The following is a 20,375-nucleotide window of genomic DNA, read 5'->3' on the forward strand; positions in this document are numbered from 1 at the left end:
TAATGTATGTGTGCAATAACACTTCTGTTTTTCCAGTTCACACAAGCAATCTTGAGTGTTTATATTGAGGGCAATTTTCTGATTTCTATCACCCATTATTATTATTCCTGAACACATTTTAACGTCAAATACTTTCTGTATTACAAGCTGAATTAGATTAATGTCCACCACCCTCTCTTCACATCCTAACCCTACATGTCTTTATGATTGATTGTATGACACAACACGTACACGTCGGCCTCTGGGATGAGGAGGTGTCTCTGCTGTCATGTGTTTATCTTTCCGAGTGGTTGCCTCATTTCCTGTTGCCACCGCGAGCTTTAATTGGCTATGGAGCATACATTCCACATTAAAAGCCATCAGTGTCATTCTTTTACACACTCATCACTCTCTGTAATGTCCAGAGTGGTCATTTGTGAAACTGTAATGTATAATGTTTTCTTTGATTAACGTTATTTCAGTGTGAAAGTGCAGCTGCCCGGGCTCCTCATATCTGATCGCAGGATTGAATTATCACAAAATACATAAAAGGATCATAACACCCAGCGAGATGGACATTAAGGGACCAAAACACAGATTTACAATTATGTCAACATCATATGATCAAGTGAACATAAACAGTTACAGGAAATCTAATTATTCCAGTGATAAACTGATGACAACTAACAGAGACATGGAGATAGTTTTTAGCTTTACAATTAGAATGTTTAATATTAATCCACTTCATGATTCTGGTGGAAACTTTCATGGATTTTCTTTTATGATTTTCTAGAGTTAAAGGGACTGTTTGTAACTTTCTAAGCGTATAAATGTAGCGGGTCGGCACACATGCGCGTTTGCATATGCGCGCTCGCGTGTGGCCGGAGCCTCGTCTCCGCTGCCTGCTCTCCTTCACTCGGACGCTGTCTCGCTCCAGCTCTAGACATGAACGCGCGCTCACTACACACTGCAGAAGAGTTAGTTTAGCTCTGAGAATATCTAGTGAATGCACAGGGGACGTTTGTGCAGAAATAACTGCTGCAGCTCCTCCAGACCAACAGAGCTTTCCCGTGTCTTGTGAAGTGACGGAGCTCTTCAGAGAGTTACGTTGTCTTCTCGTTACCGACCGGGTGCCGGTGTCTCCTCTGCTCTCTCCGGCTGCGGGCGTAGAGAGCAGGGAGACACGCTGCAGAGCCCCGCTGCTTCAGCCTGCACTGAGGCAGGAAAAGCCAACACTAGGATCAGATCTAAATCATGTTCATGGAGAGACCTTCGTCTGGTCAGCTGACATTACTGCCAAGCAGCTGAAATATAGAGTGATATTGTGCTTTTAGCTGACGTGTGTCGCCTCACTGTTTTGAGCGACGGTCGTTCAGGTATATTTAGAGCGAGCAAGCGCGAGCCCGACGCTGACTTTCGTTGATTTCACGGCCACAGGTGTCGCTGTTAACAAGCATTTCTGAAAGTTACAAATAGTCCCTTTAAAAATATTGTTCCTCAACTTTTTGTAATATAAATGAAATACAGAAGTGGCTGATTTTTCATTGGTGCTCTCTCTCTCTCTCTGTCTCGTGTCTCGCAGGACGATCCGTTCTCCGCGCTGGACATCCACCTCAGCGATCACCTGATGCAGGAAGGAATCCTCAAGTTTCTGCAGGACGATAAACGGACCGTTGTCCTCGTCACACACAAACTGCAGTACCTCATACACGCAGACTGGGTCAGACTCCTAAACACTACAACAATAAATAAATTACTGTACTATTCTATTTAATCTAGTTAAGCCTCAACTTCTTTTGTTTTGTGTCCAGATTATAGCGATGAAGGATGGCTCTGTGCTTAGGGAGGGAACTCTAAAGGACATTGAGACTCATGACATCGAGCTTTATGATCACTGGAAGACCCTGATGAACAGACAAGACCACGGCCTGGAGAAGGTAATGGGACGTGGTTTCAGCTTAGGATACAAATAACAGCATCTCCTCCACACCTGTTAACTACCTCTAATGTGATGTTTCTATTGTGTCTCTGTGTTTAGGACGTACAGCAGGACAGTCAAACAACACTAGAGAGGAAAACACTGAGGAGAGCGTTTTACTCCAGAGAGACCAAGAACCAAATGGACGACGAGGACGAAGGTAACGGATTCAAATAGATTGAATGTTGTCTTTGTGTAATGTTTGATTGAATCATGTGTCATATATTTAATACCTGATCCTTTGTCCTATCAGAGGAAGAAGAGGAGGAGGAAGATGATGACAACATGTCCACAACCACTAACAGAAGATCAAAGATCCCATGGAGGGTAATCCATCTGTATAGCTGCACAAACTCTTCACAGAGAGCTGACTTATTAGATACCTTTTATTGTTTTGCTGGATTTATACTACTTTACCTAATCACGAAATCTTGTGCCTTAGATATAATAATATAATAAACTTTATTTATATAGCACTTTTTGAAACAAAGTGCTTTTAACAAAACACCAGAAGAATTTTAAATAATAAAGGATACAAAATGACAACGCAAGCAATCTAATTAATCAATAATCTGCAGTGTTAAAGACATTATATCTACTTAATATCGACTATTAAAACATTTGTGTAACTACATTTTGAATTCATCCATCTGTTCTAATGACCTCGTCTCCCTCAGGTGTGCTGGTGTTACCTGTCCTCCGGTGGCTTCTTCATGGTCTTCCTCATGGTGTCCTCTAAGCTTCTCAAGCACTCCGTCATCGTTGCCATCGACTACTGGTTGGCTTTCTGGACTTCCTCCAAAACCAAGAGTGCCAGCAGTTTCAACACCACCGCGCTGCCTGCGCCTGGTACTCCGGGGGCTGAGGTATATAGGCTTTTAAAACATTATTGAAAAGAAACGCTTATTACACGGCAACTTACTTAAGAAATCAATAATTTGACACAAAAATGGTCCTCCAGAGTTTGACATCAGACCTGCGTCCATGGCAACGGTCTGTTATAAAGAAATATTTTTTTTTTCTGACAGAGCGGCTCCCACCATCTGCCCGTGTTTATCATCCTGTGTGCGGCAGGAATCACGTTATGCCTCATCACCTCCCTCACCGTGGAGTTTCTGGGTCTTCATGCCGCCACCAACCTGCATCACAACCTGCTCAACAAGATCATCCACGCTCCAATCAGGTGCACAAACAATGACGCCTCTGCATCTTTATCCTTTCAAAGGATAAAAGACAGGGAAATAGCACTGTGAACACGAGTCCTGTCTCCTAGGAAACAAGCGATTGCACTTGACCTGATTTTCTGTCTCTGTGACTGCTGAGCGTGCTTTTTCCGATGCTTTTAGTTATTAAGTAACCACAGTGAATTAAGTACAGAAGCAGTGTGGTCTCTCTCTCTCCGCCTGTCTCTCTCTTTCTTGGGGGGAAGAAAGGTCAGGTAGTGGTTAGGTTACATAACCTTTTTTTAAATGTCAGAGCTGGAGTAAAACATCCTAAATAAATGTGTGATTTATGTATTATTTAATGCGTTTATTGACTCTCTCTCCTCAGGTTCTTTGACATCACTCCTCTGGGGCAGATCCTCAACAGATTCTCAGCTGACACCAACATCATAGACCAGGTATGAGATGGATTCAAGGTCTTGCTTTATTTGTAAACTAAAAGAAGAAGCCAAATATGAACCAAATCTTTTTCTATCAGCACATTCCTCCAACGCTGGAGTCCTTGACGAGATCCACGTTGCTGTGTTTGTCAGCCATCGGGGTCATATCCTCCATCACTCCAATGTTCATGATCACATTGGTTCCCCTGGCGGTGGCCTTCTACTTCATCCAGAAGTACTTCCGGGTGGCTTCCAAGTGAGTCCTCGGTGGATAAAGTTCATTGTTTTGTTATTGTTTCTGAGGATTTATAGTTAGATGCATTGAACAGCATCTTCTTCTTGCTGCACGAAACATCAACTTTTGGATTTATTAACACATTAAATCTGGAGGAAAATCGGTTTGAATGTATCAAACTCTTGTTAGAAAGTCTACTTCAGTATAAACCGAAAATTATGAACCTTATTTGTAGGCTTTCGTACAGAAATCAGCATTCATGTTTGTATGAATGCCAAACGAATATGGCACTGACCTGTTAGTTCTAAGTGTGGAGGACATCAGGCAGTTATTATTAAGTGTGTAATACATGTGCATACAGACATAAGTACATTTATATATACTGTAATCTCATATACATATTGTCTCGCTCTCATCTGTCTCTCAGGGACCTCCAGGACCTGGATGACTCCACACAGCTTCCTCTGCTCTGCCACTTCTCTGAGACCGCTGAAGGTCTCACCACCATAAGAGCATTCAGGTACAACACTAACACACACACACACACACACACTAACACACACACTTAATTTACATCCTGTTTGCACTGGATGTATTTCAGCTGTAGACACTCATGTTTTTGCATGTAACTGCGACACAGAGCTTTGTGATCCTGTAGTAGGACTCAAGATATATGTACGACATGCTTTCCCTCTGTTTTTGTTGTTCTGTTTTTTCCTTTTGGATTTAGTAATTTATTTTTACTGGAAGTATGTACTAGAGTCTGCCTCTTAAATATAAAAAAGATGTGCCATCTGGTACCCTGGAAACAATAATAGATGTATGCCGTGTACCAATCCTTTCAAAAACAAATCAAAATGAAAGAACGCATAAGCATTATACTGATGTTAGCAGTACTTCTCTCAGTAGCAGTAATATAAGTGTTAGTAGTTGTAGTTTTACTTCTAACTGTAGAGACAGAAGCATCAGTTGTAGCTGGTGCTTTAGTTGTAGTCATATTGGTGGAAGCAGCAGCAGCAGCATCTCTTTGTATTTCTCTCTTCACTCTCGTTCCCATCGTCGGTTTAATCCAACATTAAACAGCTCTCACGCTGTTTTTCCTCATCTCTTCCCTGAGGACTTCCTCACACACACACACACACACACACACACACACAAATATACAAACACTGAGAGACTCACACACACACACACACACACACAAACACACACACACAGTGAATCTGGTGTTGAGACAGATTCTTGGCAATCATGGGATGGTTCCCATTATCATTATCCACTGGTCTCCCTCCAAACCAAGTCTGGTTGAGATGGCACTGATTCACTGCTGAACACAGGCGACGATAAAAACCTGAAGATTCAATCAACTTCTTTTATTTGAACATGTGTTTATTGTCTTTTCTTTCTTGTGTAGACCTTTTCCTTTTTCCTGTTTGCACTTTTATCTGCTATTATATTTAAATAGCATTTCATACAATGCTTCCTGTGGGAGTTTATTGTTTTTAAACGCTTCATTTTAAGCCCTTTTGACATCCAGAGAAGATGCTGTCAGTTCGGAAAAACAGGGCATAGATCAGCCAAATGCAAACAAGAGCAACTTTGTATGTTGGTGAAGAGATTCATAGAAGAATGAAGCATTGTTGATGCTTGGATGTCTTTTTTTTTCAGACACGAGGCTCGTTTTAAACAGCGTATGTTGGAGCTGACAGACACCAACAACACCGCCTACCTGTTTCTGTCTGCTGCCAACCGCTGGCTGGAGGTCCGAACGGTGAGGAACTACTCATTTATTCTCTCACATGACAGATACTGTAGAAGCACTGGACAAATATAAGGAAGATATGCAGCTCATTCATGCTTGTTATTATGTTGTTGAGACTCATGCAGCTCTTTGTTTTTGCCCCTCTTACATTTGCATTATTTACGGATCTGTGTTCAAATCTCAATTTAGATTTTGTTTCTGTGAGTAAACATGTCTTCTTCTTCTCTCCCTCTCTGTGCAGGACTACCTCGGAGCAGTGATCGTGCTGACAGCAGCGGGATCCTCCATATGGTGTTCTAACTTTGTGCATTCTGTAGGCCTCGTGGGCCTCGGACTCACGTACGCCCTCACTGTGAGTTTCCTCTTTTAACGTTCTCTTATGTTCTATCCCACTGTTTCACTTTCTACCTACTTAAGTACCGCACATATCTTCAATCATTCCTGCTTCTACGTCTACGTTTTCTACATCTCATTGTGTTATATCGCGCTAATTATGTCACTTAAAACAATCACATCACCTGATGCCGGTGCAGGCTTGTAGCACCCCGAGGTTCAGCGGGTAAACAAGAGTACACTTTGAAATGCATTAGTGGTTATGTAATGTGTTAGTGCAGCCTAGTGGTCAGAGAGGATGTCCTGTAAACAAACACATGATCCCAACAACAGCTAATATATCTTCATTGTTCTTCCTGCAGATTTTGTGTCAATATGCACAATAAAAACATAATAACAACTGCAACTAATTCCCTTAATTATGAGGTTTTAAGATGTTTTTATTTCAGATCAAACTAGTGCAAAGTGCATGTTTACACATGTAGTATCAGAAAAGGGCTACTGGTTGGTTTCAAGTTATATTACTGTATATTTTGAAGATGCCATGTATGCTTGATGGGTACCACAAGGTCACACTACTTCTTGGTTTACACTGTAGATATATAAACTTTATCTTAACAATGACTCTCTGTTTGTCACTGTGTAGGTCACCAACTATCTGAATTGGGTTGTGAGGAACCTGGCAGACCTGGAGGTCCAGATGGCAGCTGTGAAGAAGGTCAACAGCTTCCTCAGCACCGAGTCGGAGAACTACGAGGGATCTATGGGTAACTGAGTTCCTGTTGTCAAGCTGACATACATCAACATCAATCCAGTCTTACAAAGTACACATTTAATTACCTATAAAGGGTCAGTTCACCCCAAAATCAAAAATACACTCCTCTTACCTGCAGTGCTATTTATCAATCTAGAAGGAAGAAGGTGTAGCTAACGTTACAGCTCAGCCGAAGAGGACGGCGTTAATGTTTACATTTCGCGCTGTCGTAAGCACGAGCCTCTCGTCCATGAGTAGGTGCACGCTTACTTCTGTGCAGTGATACGGTTGCCGGGTGTAGTTCGGTAGAAAGAAAACACTTCCAACATGAAACTGCTCACAAGAAGGCATGTGGATTATCTTGAAACAGACGTTGACTACGTCTATATGCACAAAATGTTCTGTTGTTTGCACTTATTCCAAAACAACGTAGATTGAGAAACAGCACTACAGGTAAGAGGAAAAACATTTAATTTTGTTTTTGGGGTGAACTGTCCCCTTAACATCTCAGACAGATGATAAAACTTTGCAGAACTTGTGAAGTGATGCGTCTCACCGTGTTTTGACGTTTTCATAATGACCGAGATCAGAGGAGAACCACATCTTTGGTGGTTATTTATTCACGTTAGATTTGATTTCTCAGACAGCCAAAACGAAGCCAAAACGTTGGGAAGGATCTCAGTCCTGCATTCCTGCATGTCCAAATCTAATTTTTCTAATACGTCTGCTAGAATCGCAGCAGCCTTCCACTAGCATCAGGAAAAAACAAGACACACCAGCTCTCATTATGATGTTTGTTTTCCAAGTACAAAGAGACAAAGTTGTGTTGATGCGTTCTGATTTATAAGAACAGAATGACCTGATCTAATGATAAACAGCTCTTGTTCTAACTGTACAGAGTGTGATGTGAATGGGTTCATGCGTATGTGTGTGCGCGTATAACAGTTTTATCTTTTGCTTGAGCTGTGTTTTGGATTTATGGGATGTGCTGTTGCCATGGTGAAATACAAATGCTGCAGGAATCCTTTCCTGGCAGGACAGATAACATAACTTTTTATTGTTTAATTTTTATTAAATCAGAATTACTGATATCTAACTAGAACCAAACATTTTTCAAATCTTGAACAAAAAAAGGAAAACTTTGTAGTGAATCTGCCAAAAGGAGCTTTAATCGAGACGGAGCAGCTATTTTAGGAAATGTAACCAAAACAATTCCTGAGTTTGAAGGATGGCTGGAATAAACAAAGAAAGTGAAAAGAAACCAAGAAAGAAAAATATAGACTAGCTGTTTTTTCCCCAGATTAAAAGATATAGTCTCTCATATACAGTAAGGCTCATACGTCTCATTGACTTTTCCTCTCAACCTTGTGTTTTACAGTAAATGATCCCCAATCCCCAAAAAACCCAGAGTGACAGAGAACAGAGAGAAGCCTGCAGCAGAGCTATGACATTATTATCTTGTCAGCGTAGTAATATGAATAATGTGGCACATCAGACGCCACTGATTCTACGTAGCAGGTCTACTACTCAGCCTCGAAGTCAGGAAATCACTCAAGTGACGTCTCTTGAGTTGGAAATTACGCATTTGTAACGGGAAGCCTGCGTTACAGACTGGAGTCATGGGCTCAAGCCCAGTGTCCACACTCACTTTGAGACTTTGAAGTGCTTTCCCGCAAAGTCTGTGACATCTTGAACCATTTATGAATACTTTCTGTAAGACTTTGCCTGAGGGAATTACCCACAATTCATAGCGTTGTGACGTTAAACTCAGACACAATTTGCATTTCACTGTGATGTTCTTGTAACGGATTTGAAAACATAACTAAAGGGAAAACACAGTAAAGTATTCACTGGAATCATACATGTCAATATAGTGATAACATTTTGCCAAAAAATACCTTTAATTAAATTCCTTCAAAGTCTTTCTACATACTACATGTGTCTACAGACGTGGATGTCTACTGCAACTTAACTGGTTGGAGGAGGCATACGACGGCGAGATCTAATTTAGTTTAAACATGTATTGTTATCACAGTAAATGTGCCAGTTAATTGCTATTAAGTTGTGCTAAACCCTAACACTGTGGAGGCCTTAAAGGTTTAAATGTCACAGTTTTAAATAATACAGCTATAACTGTATAGTTGTGATGTCACTGGGGAATCTCAGCAGCACTTTAATAAGGAAAACTTTACCACAGTATATCTGCAGTGTTATGACTTGGTCCATATGTTCTGTATGCTCCTGTTTACACCAGCCAGGACTGTTAACATACACAACTGGCGAGCAGTTAGCGGCCTGTTTTTCGGCTCAGAAATAAACTCTCCAGTGTGTTTTTTTTCTGTCCCTGCAGACGCCTCTCAGGTGCCTGAGAACTGGCCTCAGGACGGCGAGATAAAGATCCAGGACCTGTGTGTGCGCTACGATCCCATCCTCAAACCAGTGCTCAAACACGTCAACATGTACATCGAACCGAGCCAGAAGGTAATTAACGTGAAGCTGCGAGGAGAGCGGAGGAGAGGGGTTGCAGTGATGAGACTGTGGTAGAGTGTAATATTGTTTTAAGTACAGGAGGATAATAAGAAGATTTCATTTGAAGTCACATCCACGTGTCTTCGTTAAACACTCTGTGACTAAACTCCATCCACACTCGGCATGTAGCCGCCGCTCTGCTGTCACACAGGTGTGTCATGTCTCACAGGAGTGTCACAGTGACGCTCACTGACCGTCTCTCGTCTCCCCGTTAGGTGGGAATCTGCGGTCGCACCGGCAGCGGGAAGTCCTCTCTGTCGTTGGCCTTTTTCAACATGGTGGATATTTTCGAAGGTGGGTCTGTCTCCTGTCCACTGTCTTTCTTTCACCTTTGTCTCATCTTTCTTTGTCTCGCTGTCTCTCACTGGTTGAGTATGTTTACGTCTCATTAAAGAGTGATTCTTAAGATAATATTTGGGAACGTTGCCGAAGGATTTCCCTCAGGGTTGTTGCCTTGAGTTGCTCTTGACCCCGAGTTCTACTTTACCCCAAAAACAACTCTGTTGGTCTCTCAATTTGTCTTTGAATTCTCGGCCACTTCCTCCGATCCACTTATAAGATAAAGAAGATACTTCAAAATGAATTGCTTTTAGACAGGAGGGAACTTATACGTTTTAAAAATGATTTCATAGATGAATAACATCAGCCTCATCTTTAAACGATCAGGAGCCAAAAAGGGTTGGAAACACTGCTGTACAACACCAGAACAGTTCATCCTAAATTTAGACAATCTGCTCTAATGACATTTAAACTCAATTGCAGACAAACACGTGACGCTGTCTGAACCCAAACAACAGTCAGTTGTAGGTTGAGGTGATTTAACAGCAGACATCTTAATGGGTTTAAGTAAAACTGAAGCACCACTGGAGGTAAATTAGTCAACCTCAAAAGATGTTCTGCGTCATCTGTAAATGTCCACCGTCCTCCCTGTAGTATAATAGTGTATGTTTATGTTGGAGAAAATGTTTATTTAACGTCCCTCTTTACATTTCAGCTCTTTTTAAAACAGGTCTCTTTAAGTGGGAATACGTTTTGTTCTTCGTGTGCGTCGCTTCACGTTTAAATACCTGACGAGAGGACCTGAAGTAGGCTCTTCTGTTAGAGGATTAAAATAAGGACATAACAAAAGACGAGGCAGTCATTTCCAGCCTCTGGGTTATTCCTTCTGTTAAAAAAAAGTTTTTTATTTATTGGATTTTGAAAGCGAATCGTAATGTTTTTTTTTACGGCGGATGACTGCTCCTAGACAGATTATTCAGACACAGATGAGATTACGCCGTCACTTTTTCCATACACACACACACACACACAGCTGGGCAGACATTTCATTAAACAGTAAATTAAGACATGTGTGTGTGTGTATCAGCAGCATTTCCTTATAAAGCAGTGAAATAAAACCAGAGCGCCGTCCTGGTGATCGCTCTCCTCACCGAACTGTACAGAACATCCTGGATTTCATTACCCTCAAAAAATATAACAGAACACAAATATTTATTCAAGACGAACGAGTAAAGGAGTTTTAAGTTGTAAGGACAAATTTAAGGGGATTATTTCAGTTTAAAAAAAGCAAATAAAGGAGCAGTAAGTATTCAAACGTATAGGACAAAATGCCATAATATTCTGTTTGTGAGGTTTTGTTGATCAGTAATAATCAGTAACTTATTAGTGTTGTTAAATCTCACAAGCCCACACACACACAGTTAAACATATTTTAGCTGTGAAGGCAATGAATCGTAAATCTAAAGCCAGAAGAACTGATGCCAGATCAGTGTTGTTGAAGTATTTAGCCGGCTGATGTATTACATCTGCACAGGGGATTTGTATTGGCTGGGTACTTTAATAGCTAGACTCTCATGTCTGTTATAAAACCTTTTAAGTTTTATGATAGTTTATTGTTTAAATTACAGCCAATTGTAGCTCAAAGAGAACGGAGAGTCGTAAGTTTTAAGCAGTGCTGAAATAATTGATAAATTACTCGCAACAGTTAGTAAAACTGCAAAACTTCAACAATGACTATTTGTATTTTTTTAAGGCTGTCAAAGGTAACACGATAATAACATGTTTTCGTTTTAACACCACTAATTTCATTAATGCATGAATGCAACTTGCAATTTTAGGTTGTTGCCTGCTCAGTTTCAAAGCTAGAGTGAAGATACTTGCATCATATGAAACTAGAAAACCTAATGAATCCATTGGTACCAACCATGTCATACTAGCTTGTCGCGATGGAGGTTAAGTAACGCTCCAAACTTAGGCTACATTTTGGTGAGAAAAAACTGTCATGGCCATTTTCAAAGGGGTCCCTTGACCTCTGACCTCCAGATATGTGAATGAAAATGGGTTCTATGGGTACCCACGAGTCTCCCCTTTACAGACATGCCCACTTTATGATAATCACATGCAGTTTTGGGCAAGTCATAGTCAAGTCAGCACACTGACACTGACAGCTGTTGTTGCCTGTTGGGCTGCAGTTTGCCATGTTATGATTTGAGCATATTGTTTTATGCTAAATGCAGTACCTGCGAGGGTTTCTGGACAATATCTGTCATTGTTTTGTGTTATTAATTGATTTCCAATAATAAATATATACATACATTTGCATAAAGCAGCATATTTGTCCACTCCCATGTTGATTAGAGTATTAAATACTTGATCAAATCTCTCTTTAAGGTACATTTTGAACAGATAAAAAAAAATGTGTGATTAATTTGCATATAATCACGATTAAATATTTGAATCGATTGACAGCCCTCATTGAATCGTAACGTAATGACATCATCACAATCGTACAACGTGATGACGCAAAAGACAGAAGTCTTAGCTTTCTGCTGCAAAAAAATGTATGCTCTCGCTATTATGGTCTTTATTTTAGATTAGTTTTAAACAGGACCATGCAAACAACAATCTCCTGCAGCCACTCATGGGCGGTGACCAGTTACAGCAAGTTACTAACCCCAGAACTGTTTTTAATTTGTTGTTGCATTTGCAGCACTCAGCTGGGAAAAAAAACATACAAATATTTGGAAGAACTGATGACGTCGTGTCAATCAGATGTATTTTCTAACGTTGTGGGTGGTGACGATCACTGTTACGTCTGGATGCACCTTTATGGGTTACAGATATGGAATAATTTGAACTGCTGTTGCTTTTCCTGTGTCTGTTTATTGTGACTCGGATCAGAGATGTGAGAACGTGTTTGTTTATTTGCAGGGAAGATCGTCATCGACGGGATCGACATCTGTAAACTTCCTCTGCAGACACTCAGGTCGAGACTCTCCATCATCCTCCAGGATCCTGTGTTGTTTAGTGGGTCAATAAGGTAAACAAACACACACTCAAAGAAAGCTTCAATATATCCTCTTTAATCATGTAAAGTCTTAAGATCTGGATCCTTTTTATTCTTGTTACACAAACACTGGCATAAGAACTGTAAATTGTGTTGACAAGATGCTCAGATCATAATAAACCTCTGAGGCTTCTGGTCTTTACTCCGAATCATCCGTCTGAAGTTAAAGAGACTTTGCAACGTTGATAAGAGTATTAAATACCTGACAAATCTCCCTTTTAAAGTGCATTTTGAACAGATACAAAATTATTAATTTGCGATTAATCGTGATTAAATATCTCAATCGATTGACAGCTCGAGAAAATAAGATTTGATTTATCACCCAGCCTTAATAAGAGAGTTAGATACTCATTTATCTTAGAATATGGATAGTCAACCCCCAGAAACAAGTGTGATGTCAGAACTTTGGCTCTTGAAAGCAGCCATAGCTCTTCTTGAGCTGAAACATCCCATTATCAGCTCTTGGCCAAAACCTCAGTAGTGACATGTCACGTCAAGCAAAACCCCAAACTGCAGCAACAAGTGAATAACTGACTGTTTTGTCCTGAAGGACATTTTGTCACATGACGACACGCCGTCCCAGCTGTGGGGTTAGCAGTTGAAACCACAGTGGGAACTCTGGTTTGGACCTAATCTGACTTTTGTCACAGACGTCACGGACGGAGGAGGTCGTCCTCTGCCTCCCTTCTTCTTCTTCTTCTCTTGTCATACACACTCTCCATCGCCGTGTGTTTGTGTTACTGGACGATACAGTGACTCTGTGTTTGTTATAAAAGACAAAGAGCATGTGCTGTTTGTTTGGACAGATATGCTGCTCTACATAATTGTGTGTGTGAGAGATACGGAGTGTGTGTGTGTGTGTGTGTGTGTGTGTGTCTTGGCGTTTCCACCAGCTCTTGTTTATGTGAACGTAAGCCTGAGGTGAATGGTCGACAGTAACTGTTTCACACTGTTATCTTAGATGTTGCTTTTATGTTCTGACACTCGCTCTGCCACACAGAATTAAGAGAAGTTTAATGTTGCAAATAAACGAGGAATTTATTAAGTGTTGATTATATGACAGACAAAGAAATACACCGACACATGAGAAGAAAACTATGCAGGGTCTTTTTTATGCCTCCGCGCCGGCGACAGCCGTGGCCAGAGGCATTATGAATGAATGTCAGGTAGGTAAATTGCACCATTTAATGTCTTGTATTGGGAAACATGCAGGTAAATGAACAGTTTTATCTGAAGTTAGCTTTGTTTTACCTCCTTATCTGAGTGAATTAGTCACAGCCAGGTGGCAAGGGTTATGTACAAGAGGAGACTAACTTTTCATAACCGTCACAAGTCTGTGTATTAGAACATGTGTCAGTATGTAGCAGCTATATATACAGTCTATGTTACAAACACGTGAAGTCGGTTTAAATTGTGTCCCGTTGTTGCAGGTTCAACCTCGATCCAGAGAGGACGTGCACTGATGATCGACTCTGGGAGGCGCTGGAGATCGCTCAGTTGAAGAACATGGTGAAAGCGCTGCCTGGAGGACTAGGTACTCTAATATTATCTCAAGATGAAGTTAGTTTTATTGCACCAAAAGTCTGTTTTTCAATCAAATACTTGTGTTTAACCGATCGTGTGCTGCTTCCAGATGCTGTTGTGACAGAAGGTGGAGAGAACTTCAGCGTCGGTCAGAGGCAGCTCTTTTGTTTGGCCCGAGCTTTTGTCAGAAAGAGCAGCATCCTCATCATGGACGAAGCCACGGCGTCTATAGACATGGCCACGGTGGGTGCTACCGAAACAAAATAAAAAATTTAAACGTAGACTCTTTCTTTCTGTGACAAACAAATTATGCTTCCCTGACAAATAATAACGCTAATACCTCTTTTCGTCCTTGCAGGAGAACATCTTACAAAAAGTTGTGATGACAGCGTTTGCAGACAGAACCGTCGTTACAATCGCAGTAAGTCTGTCAGTCTGTTGATTTTGTTGAAAGTCAAACCAGGTTTATTTGAACCAGTTCCAGTCCTACAGCTAGCTGAGCTTCACGGTTTGTTCGGTGCTGATGGATGCAGATATGTGGCTCGTTTTCTTTGAGGTCCATGTGCATCTATTGCATTATATTTGCCTTTTCCTGCACCTTTTTCCTTTTCACACTGACTGATTTTCCATACAAAATGTAATATACGTAATATAAATAGTCTTTGATGTAAAGACAGTCCTCTTTGCCATTTCTTTCACTTATCTGCTTTCCTTTTCTCCCTCTGTGATACTGTCTTGTCCTCTTAATCTCTCCTATCCTTTTCCTTCAACCATTTCTCTTTCATTTCTTTTATTTCTATACTTTCCATCTTCAATTCCTCCATTTCTTTGCCTCCCTTTTTCTTTCCTGTCCTACACTTTTCTTCCTCTCCCATCCTCCCTCCCTCTATCCTCCCTCTCCATGATTTCTTCCATCCATCCCCTCGTCTCTATCCCTCCGTCCTGCCGCCAGCACCGCGTGTGCTCTATCTTGGACGCCGAGCAGGTGTGCGTCTTCTCCTCCGGGATCTTGGTGGAAAGTGACTCGGGTCCCAACCTGCTAGCACAGGAGGAGAGCCTCTTCAGTGTGCTAGTGAGGAGTCACAAGTAGACCCGGATCAAGCTCAGACCACTTTGGCTCTGCCCCGGTTTTTTCTCTTCCTTGGAACTTTTCCACCTCTTTTTATTTTTTCCTACTTTTCCTGGCTGAGTCAGAGCTGGAGTCTGGGTCTGCTGAAGCCTTACTGCCACTGATAGCCTGGTTGGTATCAAATTAAAACTACTGCATGCTCTTCTGTAGATATTTCACGTGCATGCAGTGTAATTTGACCAAACCCTGCAGTGTTGTGGCATCAATTACAGTTTTAAAACGGCCCTCAGTGCTTCCAGTATTCAATTAGAGCATGTCAATTATTACCATACACAAATTTACAAGAAAAAAACTTCAATTTTCACTGAAATTATAAAATCATAAATTTACAAGAAAAAACTCAGAAATTCTCTTAGATTAAAGTCATAAATTTACGATAAAAAATTTGGATATTCTCTGAGATTAACATGGTAAATTTACGAGAAAAAAACACAAATTGACAAGAAAACAATTTAGATATTCTCTGAGATTAAAGTAGTAAATTTATAAGAAAAAAAAACATGAATTTTCTTTGAAATTATAGTCATAAATATACAGGAATCAAAATCTGAAATTCTCTTAGATTAGAGTCACAAATTAACTAGTAAAAAGTGTTGTGTTTTTTCTGTTAAGGAACCACATCGCTTCATTTTGCAAGGTTTGATCAACCCACAGACGCCACTGTTAAACACGGCGGTAGATTGAGCCGCTCTTGCACTCAGTGTTTGGCAGGTTAGGCTTTATTCTGAAGGGTGCCACGTTTTGAGTTGCTGATCCTCGTCCCATCAGTGTTAAACTTAAACTGTTTTCTCATATGAACACCGGAAATGTCCAGAGAACATAGAACAACATACAACATAGAGAGTGCAGGAAGCAGGGCATGAAGCAAAAACACCACAGTCATATAGCCAGTTCATAATTTGGTCATAAACAATCAAGTCTCTTGCCATTTCTTGAATCTGGCGGCCCTTACCGACAGAAGTTAGACATTTTCGTTTCCGTCTTCGTGTAAATGACCCTCCGATGTTTGTTTTCTTCCGGCTTTGCGCCCGTCGAATGGAAACGTCATCAAAACGCCGTTCACTCGCTTGCTGTGAATTCTCCGGACAATGACCGGTTCAGTCGGACATTACACATGCTTTTTACTAGGGTACAAAGCAGGATAAAGTCTGTCTAATGTACGGTCTGAATCATTCAGACATACGGGTGATGTCTAGAGAAGTTAACGGTTGCAGTGCATGTGTGAAAGGGGCGTAAGCCTCAAGTCACAAACTTAGTCTTGTGAAGCAGAAAGGGCAACATCATCTGCAAACAAACAGAGTATCTGGACCTCAAGTGACTCTTCAGTCTTTATGCAGCCACTCTGAGTAACTAAAACAAACACACATAGAAACTAATACTGTTGCTTTGTGTTTCCAGCACCGCGTCCACACCATCCTAACAGCTGATCTGGTCATCGTGATGAAGCGAGGGAACATTTTGGAGTACGACAAACCCGAGACTCTTTTGGAGCAGGAGGACGGGATATTCGCTTCATTAATCCGGGCTGACATGTAGAAACACAAGTCAGTCAGCAACGCCCGACAACAACCGACAGACTGATCAGTTGGTTGATCTTTCTAGTTTTCTTAAAGAGGTGGACAAACCTCTGTGACACTACAACACTCCAGTGAAGCCAATAATGTGTGTCTTGTATTCAATGGGGGAAAAAAACACATCCAGAAACATTATCAGTCACTAGTTGATATATTTAAAACATGTACTTGAATCATTCAGTCAGTCAGCCAAATAAATACTGCCTTTTGTTTTTAGAAATGACATGTAGAAACGCCACATATCATTTAAACGATAAACCATCAGTTTATCCAACATCTAGAGAGTTCTCAATACATTAAACAATGGAGAAACCCTTGGATCACAGACCTTTATAAGCAATCAGTATTAAGAGTTAATACAAAATGAAGATGTTTGTGTCCCTAGATAGATAATATATGATGCTAGTGGCTAGATTTTGTATTTGGCTGAACTTTTATGTTCTGTAAGGATCACTTTAAATTGATTTTCAAAAGTCTTTAATTATCTTGTTACATTTATTTTAAACGTATGCACAACACGTATCAGTTTTATTAGCACTTGTATTATGCAATAATAAGGAAGGGAGAAACTTGTATTTACAATCCTTTTTTTTTAAATAACTGAATGTTGGCTTTGGCCAGTTGTTTCTGTGCTCTGCATACACGAATGCATTGTGCAGTCTCTCACTGTATTAATATAATTAATATTATCTTAATATTTTAGACCCTGGTGTAGTATGTGCTACATTTTTTGAAGTAAAACTGATAGAAATGACTCTATAAGCAGTTTTTATAAACGTTTTGTTGCATCAAACTGTCCTGGCTGCGTTCACATCATGTCAGAAGTTGGAGAAGAACAGGACGACATCTCTTTGCTGCAACTTTTTGGGATTGTAAAGTGAATTGTTGTGGCGATTCTTCTCCTGAACGAGTGAGACAAAGGAAATCGAAGGATTTGTTGCTATTTTTGATGCCTGTTTTATAAGATTTCTGCAACGTGTGACGCCAAAAAGGAGACATCAGACCTTAAAATGTCCTCGTCCTACCTGGAATTTCCACCAGAAGGTTGACCTGGTTATCTTTTTGAAATTTTGGCAAAACTTGGGACAAGATCAGCAGACGTCTTTGATGCAAAAGCAATATCATGAGTGTGTGCGGCCAGTCGGCAACCAACTTTGATGTAAAGAAGGTGGAAATATACCAGAAACAAATCAAAAATGTGCTTTTCAAACACCTTGCTTTGAACTTCTTAAAGATTAAATTGAATACGATGCATTTCTACGACTTTGCAAGCAAGGACAGTAACAACACACTGAGTCCATTCAACCAAACTCCTAATTTTATTTTTATGATTTAGAATTTATCACATCTGATGTTTTCAAATTGAAGAAAATTCTATTAAGCAAACAAAACAATCTAAGAAATGACCTAACACGTAGGGTAACAAAATACCTCAGTTTAATGTGAGAAAACATGAGTTCAAAAGCAATTCAATTTTGCAAAAGTTGGATATTTTATTTGTGTTATACGTCCACCTTTTACTCTTCTCTATCAGTTGTATTTCTGTGCCTATAGTACAAACACTGTAGGGTGTCACTGCTCAGGCTGAAGCCGGTGAACCCGCTGTCTGTCTGCGGTCATGCTTTGCTGAACTTATTATCCTCGGGGACAATAGACGCCCAATGTGAGCTCCCGTTAACTACAGAGACGTTTAATGGTTGTTGTGGACTGAAAGTGATTTTTGAGATTTGATTTCCTCTCTGGCATTGTTAAATGATCCCACATTCATATCAGAAGCTACAGCCAACAGCTGGTTAGCTTAGCTTAGCACAAAGACTGGATACGGGTAGAAACAGCTAGCCTGGCTCTGTCCAAAGGTAACACAATCTACTGACCAGCACCTCTAAAGCGCAGTAATTAATCATATCTTCTTTGTTTAATTTGTACAAAAATAATAAATTTATATTCACAGTTAATGTTTTTTATAGAGTTGACTAGTCTCTAAGGCTAAGATATTAGTTTACAATCCTCTCTTTATTTTACTTTAAACAAATTCTTAACAAAATAATACGGAAACTGCAAATTAAACAAATACCAGTTTATAGAGTCACAATTCAGTTTTTCTAGAACCACTCGTCTCTGTGGGAGCGGTGCTATTGTCCCTTTTGTATTATTGTTATTAATTATACTCACTTTGCTTTTAAATGAGATTTTTAAACTGACTTTGTACTGTACAGACTGAATGCCAAATAGATTCTTTTGCAAGAATTTCAATATTTTATATTTTAGATATTTTACTTGCTGATGTTTCATCTCAAGAAGTTGCTCAGTGGTTTTTCCTCTGTTACACATATTTTTCACTCGTACATCTTCTCTCTGTCTGCAGTTAATCCTCCTCCTCCTCCTCGTTCTGTTCTTTGATCGTCGTTCAATCTGGCCACAACTATGTTTCATAAATCTTTTGTGTTTTACTGCACGTGTGCGTCTGGACTTGAACCTGACAGACTGCTGCCTTGTAAATTCTTCGCTTCACACCATGAAACCATAATTTGTCTTTGTGCAAAAACAGATGAATAAATGGAAAGACACATTATTTTCTTTTATATTGTTTTAGGACACAGAGAAGACAGATTTAACTAAAGCAAGACTGTTATAGTTTTTAACATCTTATATCCTGTTTCATATTTTAAACAGAGCACAAGTTAACATTGACAGTATTACAAACACACATTATCAGACTACACTCATAAATCCACATTTCAATGCAACTTAAATACCAGATAGCATTTTTACAGGTTGATTTTTAAATCTTAAATGTATGTATGTGTACATTCTGTATATCCAAAACTTTTTAAACATATATCGCAAAGTATTATTACGTGTGCCTATTTTTTTTTGTATTCTTGAAATGATAATAAAATGTTTTTGAGTGAAGTGAGCTTTTCTTTCTTAATAAACCTGCAGTAAGTGACCCTCAACACATCGACTAATATACAATATGTTGTTAAATGGCGCCCCTTGGTGGCTAAATCTCAAATGTCTAGATGTTAATTCCACTCCACTTTAATGTCGAAAATAAAACCATGCAGGGAATGAATAATTAAAATGACTTGTGACTGTCAAACACACTCCAGTTTATGTCAAGAAATATGTCAAAAATATTTATTTATTTATAATTTTATTAAATAATAAAAATATATATTTATTATTTTATACAATAATTTTATAAAATACAAAATAATATATGTTTTTTATTTTGTATTTTATCAAAATATTTATTTTTAGGCTATTAAATGTATATTCATATTTTTTTCAATTTTCTATCACAATGACAGCAGAATTGCTCTCAATTTAACCCCCGGTTTGTGTTTTTATTTAATTATTACAATTATTTAGGTGCAAAAAAACACTGCAGCATAAAACACAACTAAAATTGAAGGTCTTACTGGATCTATATAGTTATATTTATTAACAACTAACAATTTAGTCTATATTTATAATTGTATAAAATGATCAATTATTTGTTTGAAACCATTATTAGTGGAGTGGGTTAGTCTGGAGAATATTTCTATATCTATATCTAATTTAATTTATAAAATATTCTGCACAGTTTATATTTAAAAGTAGTTTTGAATGATCTGAGACACTTT

The 20,375-nt window shown here is 39.4% G+C and overlaps 1 protein-coding gene across 7 annotated transcripts in view; it reads left to right on the forward strand.

The window, feature by feature from the left end:
- Positions 1-19,659, forward strand: part of abcc9 (ATP-binding cassette, sub-family C (CFTR/MRP), member 9) — a 53,078-nt gene extending 33,419 nt beyond the window's left edge. For 5 of the 7 annotated variants that reach the window (XM_037760384.1, XM_037760385.1, XM_037760383.1 and 2 more), the window contains 19 exons: positions 1,562-1,699; positions 1,791-1,916; positions 2,018-2,117; positions 2,211-2,284; positions 2,635-2,823; positions 2,986-3,140; positions 3,509-3,578; positions 3,659-3,816; positions 4,223-4,315; positions 5,464-5,566; positions 5,799-5,909; positions 6,537-6,657; positions 8,995-9,125; positions 9,389-9,467; positions 12,384-12,492; positions 13,950-14,053; positions 14,153-14,286; positions 14,402-14,464; positions 16,571-19,659. In XM_037760384.1, the coding sequence (XP_037616312.1) occupies positions 1,562-1,699; positions 1,791-1,916; positions 2,018-2,117; positions 2,211-2,284; positions 2,635-2,823; positions 2,986-3,140; positions 3,509-3,578; positions 3,659-3,816; positions 4,223-4,315; positions 5,464-5,566; positions 5,799-5,909; positions 6,537-6,657; positions 8,995-9,125; positions 9,389-9,467; positions 12,384-12,492; positions 13,950-14,053; positions 14,153-14,286; positions 14,402-14,464; positions 16,571-16,708 (2,196 nt within the window). In that variant the 3' untranslated portion in view covers positions 16,709-19,659. Of the gene's footprint in view, positions 1-1,561; positions 1,700-1,790; positions 1,917-2,017; positions 2,118-2,210; positions 2,285-2,634; positions 2,824-2,985; positions 3,141-3,508; positions 3,579-3,658; positions 3,817-4,222; positions 4,316-5,463; positions 5,567-5,798; positions 5,910-6,536; positions 6,658-8,994; positions 9,126-9,388; positions 9,468-12,383; positions 12,493-13,949; positions 14,054-14,152; positions 14,287-14,401; positions 14,465-14,995; positions 15,284-16,570 lie in introns of all 7 variants that reach the window. The other 2 variants (XR_005205487.1, XR_005205488.1) reach the window with 1 other exon arrangement.
- Positions 19,660-20,375: the final 716 nt, after the last annotated feature.

The sequence above is a fragment of the Sebastes umbrosus genome, chromosome 23 (assembly GCF_015220745.1).
Source record: "Sebastes umbrosus isolate fSebUmb1 chromosome 23, fSebUmb1.pri, whole genome shotgun sequence".
NCBI classification, from domain to species: domain Eukaryota; kingdom Metazoa; phylum Chordata; class Actinopteri; order Perciformes; family Sebastidae; genus Sebastes; species Sebastes umbrosus.